Source organism: Triplophysa dalaica, chromosome 25, assembly GCF_015846415.1.
Source record: "Triplophysa dalaica isolate WHDGS20190420 chromosome 25, ASM1584641v1, whole genome shotgun sequence".
NCBI lineage: Eukaryota > Metazoa > Chordata > Actinopteri > Cypriniformes > Nemacheilidae > Triplophysa > Triplophysa dalaica.
The window spans coordinates 16,266,454-16,278,772 of NC_079566.1; the positions used below are offsets into that span (position 1 = coordinate 16,266,454).

Below are 12,319 nucleotides of genomic sequence, written 5' to 3' on the forward strand. Positions count from 1 at the left end.
CAAAGTTGAGTTGAAGGATTTCTTGTTCAATTTGGGTCATCTTCTCATCTAGTATACTTTTGTTGTATGCAGAATATCTCTGACAAAACATTTTAATTTGGATTTTGCCAATGTCCCACCACTGGCTCAGAGACTTATATTGCGTTTTTCTCTCTCTCCAGACCTCCCAGAAAAACGTGAAAGAGTGCACAAAGATGTGGTCTTGCAATAGCCTACAATTAAATTTCCAATAAGGGTGTTTAAAGGTGCTCTGTGCAGTGGTGACGCTAACAGACAGAAAATGATGATCTGATAAAGCCGTGGGGAAAATACTGCTATTAAAGAACTTATCTCTAGCAGTTTTCTGCACATAAATTCTATCTAGCCTTGCACCAGATATCATATTTGAGTTCATTCTCAGCCAGGTGTATTGTTTAACCTGGGGGAAAGATTCCCTCGAAACATCTACAAGATCATGGTATGTGATCAAAGCCCGAAGCACGTCAGCTGATTGACTGTGGGGTTCAGCATGGTTCCTATCTAAAGTGTGATCCAAAGTGCAATTAAAATCCCCAGCAAGAACAATAATCCTATCATGAGGAACATTACTTAATACAGTCTTAAGCTCATCAAAAAAAGAAATGCGTTCTGGCCCAGTGTTAGGAGCATAAACATTGATAAAAGAAAAGTTGACCCCTTGAATTGTTGTATCGACTCTCAGCAGGCGACCAGAAATCATCTCAACAACATTTATAGGTTGACCTTTAATCTCAGGTGCCATTAGTATTGCAACCCCTGCACTCACACTGGAGCCATGACTCAGTATAGCCTGCCCCTTCCACTCACTCAACCACTGTATCTGATTATTAACATCAGTGTGTGTTTCTTGAAGAAAAACTACACTAATGCTCTTTAGCATTAAATAATCAAAAAGACTGGTCCGTTTAACAGCATCACGACACCCATTGATATTTAAAGAGCCAAGTCTCAACGGTGCCATGACAAATAAAATGGAATAAACACTCAGAAATAACAGTACACAGAAGTACGCCTGAGATGAATATACAGAATTCATTTTTTGCCATGTAAATTCAAAGAGCTTCTAACATTACTCAGCAGCTTCTTAAGACGGTACCGTTTGGGTTTATCAAGCTCATCATACGTGGCCTTTTTCATAGCCAAAGTACAGGACGCCAGAAAGAGTTTTAAATCTGGAAAATATGACTGTATTTTGGGTTTAAGATGCCCCTTCGTAGCATCAAGAAATTTATTAATTTGCTGTACAGAGTAAAATATGATCTTACCTCCAGAAGCCAATTCTGAATACATGGTGTCATTTTCAGTGGTCTCAATATCCTCATATTCATTGTCCAAATCTTCATTTTGTGACTCTAAATCCATTAGCTCCTGAGATGAGATATCCTCTTGGCTTTGCTTTAATAAGTCATCGGTGGTTTCGGTAACAGTTTTGTCAAGTTTCCTTTTTTCTTTTCTATTAAGCGCCTCGGTCTCGGGCACAGGCTGCGAGAGAACTCGGCTAACATCTGCCGGCGGTACAGCGGGGATATGACTCGGCCCAGGCGCCTCTTCAGCAGCCCTTAGGCCGTCTTTAGAGGGAACCTGCCCCGGTCTCTCCTCGGGTGAATCACCCGGCGCGGAAAGTGCATCAGCCGGCTGGGGTTGTGAAGCCACAGCGGCCGCAGCGGCATCCTCGCCCGTCACTCGCTCACTGTTCTCCGCCTCAGCAGCTCGAGTCACATCAGACACCGCCGGCCTGTCCCGATTCGGGCATGTTTGCCTGATGTGTCCAAAAGCACCACAGATAAAACATCTCATAGAATCAGAGCTAAAGAATATAGTGTAATCCTTGCCATCAATGTTTAGTTTAACTGACAGATTTAATGAATCGCTCTGATGATTTAAGATCATGAAAGCCTGACGGCGGAAAGACATAACATGCTTAATTTTTGATAAAGGCAAAACGGGTACAAAAGTATCTTTGATTATTAATCCAGATTCAATTAGATCATCCACCATTTGACTTTCACTCAAAAATATTACAATGGCCTTATTCATGCGGGAGGCCGATCTGATATGAGCGCCTCCGACCGCCGCACTCACGGCTATCAGACAATCCTCCACAGATACCGCGGCGTCGGGCATACATTTGCAACCATGCCCGAGCGTCAGCCGCGAGAAATCTCTCACATCCGACCCCATTACCCCACCACGCTGACCGAAGTCAGTAATGTTACACCTTATTACCCTACCTACACTAGCTGAAAAATATTAATGAAAACGGAAAAGAAAAGATAAGATTCACTTCAACAGCGAAATACTCTCACTCACATCGCATTCACTCAGAGAGAGAGAGAGAGAGACAGAGAGAGAGAGAGAGAGAGAGTGAGAGATAGAGTGAGAGAAAGTGAGAGAGAGAGACAGAGAGAGTGAGAGAGAGAGAGAGAGAGAGAGAGAGTGAGAGAGAGAGAGAGAGAGAGAGAGAGAGAGAGTGAGAGAGATTGACAGTGATCCTTGTGATATTTGTGTGAGAGATCTCATTTGTGTTTCTCCTCATTTGAGGTGTTGATGCTTTCAAAGACACATGAACAGAAAAATCCCACAGCATGTACAGCATGTAACCCACACACACACACACACACACACATGTTTGTACAGCTATCTTTATGAGGACATACATTGACGCAATGCAATCTCTAGCCCCTAACCATCAGAAGTGAGTACCTGACCCTAATCCTAAACCTGACCCTAATCCTAAACCTGATTATAACCTAAACCTGAATATAACCTAAACCTGATTATAACCTAAACCTGAATATAACCTAAACCTGATTATAACCTAAACCTGATTATACCCTAAACCTGATTATAAACTAAACCTGATTATAACCTAAACCTGATTATACCCTAAACCTGATTATAACCTAAACCTGATTATAACCTAAACCTGATTATACCCTAAACCTGATTATAAACTAAACCTGATTATAACCTAAACCTGATTATACCCTAAACCTGATTATAAACTAAACCTGATTATAACCTAAACCTGAATATAACCTAAACCTGATTATAACCTAAACCTGATTATAACCTAAACCTGATTATAACCTAAACCTGATTATAACCTAAACCTGAATATAACATAAACCTGATTATACCCTAAACCTGATTATAAACTAAACCTGATTATAACCTAAACCTGAATATAACCTAAACCTGATTATAACCTAAACCTGATTATAACCTAAACCTGATTATAACCTAAACCTGATTATAACCTAAACCTGATTATAACCTAAACCTGAATATAACATAAACCTGATTATACCCTAAACCTGATTATAAACTAAACCTGATTATAACCTAAACCTGAATATAACCTAAACCTGATTATAACCTAAACCTGATTATAACCTAAACCTGATTATAACCTAAACCTGATTATAACCTAAACCTGAATATAACATAAACCTGATTATACCCTAAACCTGATTATAACCTAAACCTGATTATAACCTAAACCTGATTATAACCTAAACCTGATTATAACCTAAACCCGATTATACCCTAAACCTGATTATAAACTAAACCTGATTATAACCTAAACCTGATTATAACCTAAACCTGATTATAACCTAAACCTGATTATAACCTAAACCTGAATATAACCTAAACCTGATTATAACCTAAACCTGATTATAACCTAAACCTGATTATAACCTAAACCTGATTATAACCTAAACCTGATTATACCCTAAACCTGATTATAACCTAAACCTGATTATAACCTAAACCCGATTATAACCTAAACCTGATTATACCCTAAACCTGATTATAACCTAAACCTGATTATACCCTAAACCTGATTATAACCTAAACCTGATTATACCCTAAACCTGATTATAACCTAAACCTGATTATAACCTAAACCTGATTATACCCTAAACCTGATTATAACCTAAACCTGATTATAACCTAAACCTGATTATAACCTAAACCTGATTATAACCTAAACCCGATTATACCCTAAACCTGATTATAAACTAAACCTGATTATAACCTAAACCTGATTATAACCTAAACCTGATTATAACCTAAACCTGATTATAACCTAAACCTGATTATAACCTAAACCTGATTATAACCTAAACCCGATTATACCCTAAACCTGATTATAAACTAAACTTGATTATAAACTAAACCTGATTATAACCTAAACCTGACTATAACCTAAACCTGATTATAAGCTAAACCTGATTATAACCTAAACCCGATTATACCCTAAACCTGATTATAAACTAAACTTGATTATAAACTAAACCTGATTATAACCTAAACCTGATTATAACCTAAACCTGATTATAACCTAAACCCGATTATACCCTAAACCTGATTATAAACTAAACCTGATTATAACCTAAACCTGATTATAACCTAAACCTGATTATATCCTAAACCCTTAAACCAGGTCTTGACCCTCAAACAGTCCTTTTAAGGGGTCTCAGAAACTGAGGACCGGACAAAATGTCCTCACTTTACACTCTTAGTCCTCACTCTGCTGGTCTAAAACTGGTCCTCATCAAGATAGATGTACAAGTACAAACAGACAGACACACACACACATATTGGCACACATAAACAGACAGACACACACGTGCGCACACACACCCACACACACACTTGTCCGCACATAAACAGACAGACACACACACACTTGTCCGCACATAAACAGACAGACACAGAAGTGCACACACACACAGACACACACACACACACACACACTTGTCCGCACATAAACAGACAGACACACAAGTGCACACACACACAGACACACACACACACACACACTTGTCCGCACATAAACAGACAGACACACATGTGCACACACAGACTCACTTTAGCTGGGACTCGTGTGCTCAGTAAAAACACTCGATGAAGTGCCAGAGCCTGTGAAGAGATGAACATTAACAGCTCAATTTACACACGCACACACTACACACATTTATACAGTTGAAAGAAAAAGTATGTGAACCTTACTTGGATTTCTTCATAAATTGGTCATAAAATGTGTTCTGATATTCATCTAAGTCACAACAATAGAGAAACACAGTCTGCTTAAACTAATAACGCACAAACATTATACGTTTTCATGTTTTTATTGACACAACATGTAAACATTCATAGTGCAGGGTGGAAAAAGTATGTGAAACCCTAGGCTGATGACTTCTCCAAGAGCTAATTGGAGCCAGGAGTCAGCCAACCTGGGGTCCAATCAATGTGATGAGATTGGATGTGTTGATTAAAGCTGGCCTGTCCAATAAACAACACACACCAGTTTTGAGTTTGCTGTTCTGAAGAAGCGTTGTCTGATGTGAACCATGCCTCACACAAAAGAGCTCTCAGAAGACCTACGATCAAGAATTGTTGACTTACATAAAGCTGGAAAGGGCTACAAAAGTATATCTAAAAGCCTTGATGTCCATGTGTCCACGGTAAGACAGATTGTCTACAAATGGAGAAAGTTCAGCACTGTTGCTACACTCCCTAGGCGTGGTCGTCCTGTAAAGATGACTGCAAGAGCACAGCGCAGAATGCTCAATGAGGTGAAGAAGAATCCTAGAGTGTCAGCTAAACACTTACAGAAATCTCTGGCACATGCTAACATTTTTGTTGACAAATCTACAATAAGGAAAACATTAAACAAGAATGGACTTCATGGGAGGACACCACGGAGGAAGCCACTGCTGTCCAAAAAAAACATTGCAGCACGTTTGAAGTTTGCAAAAGAGCACCTGGATGTTCCACAAGACTACTGGCAAAACATTCTGTGGACAGATGAAACCAAAATTGAGTTGTTTGGAAAGAACACACAACGCTATGTGTGGAGAACAAAAGGCACAGCACACCAACATCAAAACCTCATCCCAACTGTGAAATATGGTGGAGGGGGCATCATGGTTTGGTGTTGCTTTGCTGCCTCAGGCCCTGGACGGATTACTGTCATCGATGGAAAAATGAATTCCAAAGTTTATCAAGACATTTTGCAGGAAAACTTAAGACCATCTGTCCGCCAACTGAAGCTTAACAGAGGATGGACGATGCAACAGGACAACGACCCAAAGCATAGAAGTAAATCAACAACAGAATGGCTTCAACAGAAGAAAATACGCCTTCTGGAGTGGCCCAGTCAGAGTCCTGACCTCAACCCGATTGAGATGCTGTGGCATGACCTCAAGAGAGCGATTCACACCAGACATCCCAAGAATATTGCTGAACTGAAACACTTTTGTAAAGAGGAATGGTCCAAAATTTCTCCTGACCGTTGTGCAGGTCTGATCTGCAACTATAGGAAACGTTTGGTTGAGGTTATTGCTGCCAAAGGAGGGTCAACCAGTTATTAAACCCAAAGGTTCACATACTTTTTCCACCCTGCACTATGAATGTTTACATGTTGTGTTTAATAAAAACATGAAAACGTATAATGTTTGTGTGGTATTAGTTTAAGCAGACTGTGTTTCTCTATTGTTGTGACTTAGATGAAGATCAGAACACATTTTATGACCAATTTATGAAGAAATCCAAGTAAGCCCAAAGGGTTCACATACTTTTTCTTTCAACTGTATATATTAAGACACAAAGAAATAAAATACTTTCAGTTCTTCTGATACTGTTGTGAACTGAGTTTTAAACTCAATCTAAACACACATCAGAACCTCCAGCTGGCAAAATCTACACAATTCTCCTGGAAGACTCCTGGAATGCAGAATGTGTGTGTGTGTGTGTGTGTTTCATGGTCACAGAATATCTCTGTCATGTCAGGACAGGCACATCAGTGTGAGTCTGTGTAAATACTAGAGTGGAATGTGACAGAAAGAATAAAACATAACACACAACAACATTACAGCAAAAGACTGAAAAATACTGAGAAAAACTTCACTGCTGATCAAACTATACAACTAACAACACAACATCATGTGATCCCACAAACACACAGTAATGTCAAAGTGGTCTTGCTCTCAGGATGTTATTCTTAATCGAGTCAAAAACAACATGCTCTTATTTTCATGTTTTTGTGACCAGAAAATTATAAACATATGAAAACATAAAAACTGACGATAGAGTTAGAAAGAATAAATGAACATCAACACTCACCAGAATTCTGCCCTCAAACCTGTCACCTTTGACCTCCAGATTCACTCTCTTAATAACACACAACTTGGTCTGCTGACCCACAGCCTCCTGCACACTCTCTACACACACACACACACAGCATGAGTTCATCATGAATAAAGACGTGATGATGGAATCATCCTTCTGATCACATGTATTTCTTTACAGCCGTCCTCAAGTGTCAATTATTATTCATCAAGCACAAATATATTGTGTAGACAAGTAAACATCTGTTATAAACACAAGTCCTCGTTTAACACTATGAGTGTTAACAGTGAAGAATCTTACCCATCAGATCGTGAGGAACATCACTCATGTCTGCAGATCTTCAGGTGTCTCATCACAACACAGAAGCCTTCAGAGGTGTGTGAGGGGTGCGGAATGTTCCTGATCACGAGAGCACCTGAGACCCCGCCCCCTCCCGTCTGTCTAAAGACAGGACATCCCATAATAACTCTTAGATCTTCATCTTATGAAATGACAAACGACGTGTGTGTATGAAAGTGAGAATGTTTGGCTTCAATGAATAAATGCTGATCCTCATTTTATCTCTTTTTGATAACATACAAAATGCATGAGTCCATCATGAGAGGTTTAAAGTGTTTTCATCTGAAGTCCCTGATGGTTAACAGACCATAAACAACATAAGACACACTCAAAAAACACTTCAAAAAGAAAGAAAAACAAGCACGCGCACTTTATGCAGACAAAGGAAGAAAGAATGTGAATATTGATGAATGTTTGCATGAGGTGAAAACAAGGCCTTCATACATGATCCATGTGATCACGTGACATACAAACCTCTCAGTATTTCTAAACCAAGTTATCTTCTTCTTCACGTTCATCACGTTCTCTCTGTGTGTTTCTGACAGGCTCGTTGTTCTTCAGATCGACGCGTGTGCTTTGAATGTTTTGTTTATTTATTTGCTTTGTTATACTTCTGTTACTTTACTAAAGGGATATACGATAGTAGATGGCGCGAGAAGCCACCTTTCTCACTTCTGTTTACTTCCTGTCCGAAGCTTCATGTGTATGTTTAGTAAAGAACGTTAATTAATGTTTATGGCAAACAGTGGGAGAAATCTGAACAGTTAAAGCTGTGCTGCCACAACAGATACAGAAAGTTGAAATAACTTCTTCAACAGCCACAAGACGACAGAATGAGAAAGACGCGACGCCTCAACAAACACAGACACCGGTGGTGACCAGCAGAGGGCAGACGTGCTCTCTCAGCGTCATGAACGTAGATGTGACGTGACGTCACTGCGCTGTAGCTGCGCGCGTTTAAATACTTCAGCAGCGTAGTAACATTGTTACGTAATTCTATTGTTGCCCCTATTAATGTAGACCAACAATCAATTATTTATAGAAATATGACATTTGTTGGTGATGTTAATATTGTTAAAGACAAATAAAGTAAAAGATATATTAGACAAGTCTTAAAGCAAAATGTTATTCCAGTGGAAAAATATGGGTCATAACATACAATTTATTTATAAATAATAAAGTTAGTGAGGTATCCTTTAAAATATTACACAGAATTGATCCTGTAAGGTATTGTTTGAACGTTTCAAATTAGATCTGGAGAATTCTTGCGAATTTTTGTGGTGTAAAAAATAATCTGTGAGACATCTTTTCTTTGATTGTATATATTCAGAAATGTTTTGGTTTGACGTGAAAATTTTTTGTTCAAGATTATTTACAACTTTAGTTCACATTGAACTTTATGATGTCATCTTTATTTTTATTCAAGATTCCATTGATTCTAAAAGTACAATACATGTTCTTGTACAACTTTTTACACATACATTTAAATTCAGTCCTGATATTGACAACATAAATGTCCATTTTGGTTCCAAAAAGAGAAAATCAAAAAATCATGTTTTTTATTGTGCATTCCAAATGATGTAAATCAAACTGCAGTTGTTTGTTTGTATTCAAGCCATAATAACTCAAAAATACAGTTAACTAACCCAATTACATCAGCTCCTCTACGCTCTACATCAGCTCCTCTACACTCTTCATCAGCTCCCCTACGCTCTTCATCAGCTCTTCATCAGCTCTTCATCAGCTCCTCTACGCTCTTCATCAGCTCTTCATCAGCTCCTCTACGCTCTACATCAGCTCCCCTACGCTCTTCATCAGCTCTTCATCAGCTCCTCTACGCTCTACATCAGCTCCTCTACGCTCTTCATCAGCTCCTCTACGCTCTTCATCAGCTCCTCTACGCTCTTCATCAGCTCCTCTACGCTCTTCATCAGCTCCTCTACGCTCTACATCAGCTCCTCTACGCTCTTCATCAGCTCCTCTACGCTCTTCATCAGCTCCTCTACGCTCTTCATCAGCTCTTCATCAGCTCCTCTACGCTCTTCATCAGCTCCTCTACGCTCTTCATCAGCTCCTCTACGCTCTTCATCAGCTCCTCTACGCTCTTCATCAGCTCCTCTACGCTCTTCATCAGCTCCTCTACGCTCTTCATCAGCTCTTCATCAGCTCTTCATCAGCTCTTCATCAGCTCCCCTACGCTCTTCATCAGCTCTTCATCAGCTCCTCTACGCTCTTCATCAGCTCTTCATCAGCTCTTCATCAGCTCCCCTACGCTCTTCATCAGCTCTTCATCAGCTCCTCTACGCTCTACATCAGCTCCTCTACGCTCTTCATCAGCTCCTCTACGCTCTTCATCAGCTCCTCTACGCTCTTCATCAGCTCCTCTACGCTTTTCATCAGCTCTTCATCAGCTCTTCATCAGCTCCTCTACGCTCTTCATCAGCTCCTCTACGCTCTTCATCAGCTCTTCATCAGCTCCTCTACGCTCTTCATCAGCTCTGAATCCATAGAACTGGGGCCTGTTCTTCGTACGTTGCTTAAAACATCCGAGATCAAATGAGACATCCAAGATGATATAATCGTGCTAATCATGATCTGGCTAATTAGGTTCTTCGAACACACTTGCCGGATATGATTAGTATAGCTGTATTGAGTTAGTGAGATAATTGCAGGTTCATGCGCTTGTTTAAATGGGGATATGTATCGATAGTAGAAACATTGGTCAGCAACTCTGCTATTGGCTGCTCACCATGGCAAAAGAACGCGCTCACTTTTTCAACGCAGCAAGTATTCTTATAGAGCAAGAATTATTACTGGAAGGGTATATTGAGTTTGAAAAAATAATTATTAATAAATAATTAATTAATAAATTTATATTAATAAATTATTAAATAATAATTACACAGAACTCTTGTGGACCTCAAAGTGACCATCTGATCAGCTCAGCTATTCCATCCCCACCCAAGTGCAAAGACGGACTACTTGTCACATTAATGCTAAATGTACAACACTTAGTATTTGATGCTAAACTCACATCACATGACAGCAGTTTGAAGTTTTAGCTGCACTCAGTCACATTGTGCCATCACTGTTTTCCCTGCTTGTAACATTCCTCTGTTGTCTGGTAAACATAAAAAAATAACACTAACTTAGACATAAACAGTTTCAACAAAAGAAATGTCCTAAATCACAACTAATAATCTCTCCCTGTTCTTCATAAACATTTACTCACTAACTTTGCATTAAGTCAGTGAGTGCAGTTCTTTGAATAACAAGAAGTGCACACACGTCATGTTCTAGAAATAGGACAGAGATTCAAATGAGATGATTTTACTAGAGTACGTGCAAACAAACTCTTTCACTGGAAACACAACACATGTGTGAACGCATGCAGACAAACGGACGTCAAATACAATATATCAAATGGTGGCGACAGTGAAGTCTCTCATCTGATCACATAAGTGTTTTATAAATCATCCTGACGCATCTTATCATGAAGGTCAGACAGTCCATCACCTGTGTCAGTGTGTCACAATAAATGATCGAGAGACACAGAGATGCAATCAAACATCTCAAACCCTTTAAAAAGATTTAAAGACGAACGTGTCTGAACATGAAGATGGTTTCTTTGCCATTTATGAATCTTCACCTAGTGTGTGTGTGTCTGTGTGTGTGTGTGTGTGTATTGTTACTGGAATAACAGAGGGTAATGTGTAACTTTATCATGACATGCTTCAGGTTTCAGTCACAGCAGATTTTCCGGGTTGCAATCCTCTCATGCCCTCAGGCTGCAGTATTTCTTTCACCACAAACACACCCGTCCTGTCTGGGAACTGAGCATGAATTGATTATCATTGGTGAGGATGCAGCACATTCAAATTAGATGCTTTTACTGTATCTCTGATATCACATCAATGGAAACACATTTGACTGTGAGGTCATAACTCACGAGAGACCAGTGGATCTGTCATCAGACTGTCTCTGACTTCATTTAATGATTCAAAACCAAACGTTTATTTCTATCAAATCCACATGAAATCAACTGAGAGCGTAAAGCAGATTTGAGGGAATAATGTACCAACATTCTCTTCTTCAGCTAAAACACAAAGAAATCATTCATATAAATGCTGTGCAGTTATCTTCTGAATTTGATATCCTCAATGTCAAAACTGCAAAGTTTCAGTGAGCTTCAATTGAATTAATTATTAATAAAGCACATTTCAAATCAGCAACGTGTACATACAATTGAGAAAGAAAAGATAGAATTGAAAAAGGAGAGCATGCATCATCTGAATGACTCCAGTGAATGACTGAATGTCAAACCAGAGACAATAATATTAAAGATTTTGAGTAAAGTACAGTGTTGGCTGCAAGTTACTAAGTACTTTTAAGTTTTCCTGTAGCTCAGTGGTAAGAGCATTGTGTTAACAATGCAAGGTTCGATCCCAGGGGATTGCACATACCTATTTAAAAATGTAAGTCGCTTTGGATAAAAGCGTCTGCCAAATGCATAAATGTAAATGTAATGAGTAACTGTAATTTAATTACCTTTCCCTTGAAAAGTAAAGTAAGGGATTACTCTTATTTTTCCTGTAACTTAATTGCAGTTACTTCTGATGTAATTCAACTAAATACTGTCAGGGTTTCGGACAGGGGAGAACCCAACTGCAGGCAGACTCTGGGATGAAGGGGTTAACAAGGTTTATTTATAACAAAAACAAGCAAAACAAAACCCACAAGGGGGAAAACAAGACAGGATAATATATAAATGAAAACATGGACACGGCCTGACTAGACAAGAAAAACAAACACTTAATACAAT

The 12,319-nt window shown here is 39.0% G+C and overlaps 1 protein-coding gene across 3 annotated transcripts in view; it reads right to left on the minus strand.

Annotated features, from left to right (window-relative positions):
* LOC130415926 (F-actin-uncapping protein LRRC16A) overlaps positions 1-8,362 on the minus strand; it is a 35,093-nt gene extending 26,731 nt beyond the window's left edge. For all 3 annotated transcript variants that reach the window (XM_056741944.1, XM_056741943.1, XM_056741941.1), the window contains exons 1-4: positions 7,972-8,362; positions 7,459-7,599; positions 7,153-7,250; positions 4,897-4,947 (exon numbers count right to left, since the gene is read on the minus strand). In XM_056741944.1, coding sequence (XP_056597922.1) covers positions 4,897-4,947; positions 7,153-7,250; positions 7,459-7,486 — 177 coding nt within the window. In that variant the 5' untranslated portion in view covers positions 7,487-7,599; positions 7,972-8,362. The remainder of the gene's footprint in view (positions 1-4,896; positions 4,948-7,152; positions 7,251-7,458; positions 7,600-7,971) is intronic.
* Positions 8,363-12,319: the final 3,957 nt, after the last annotated feature.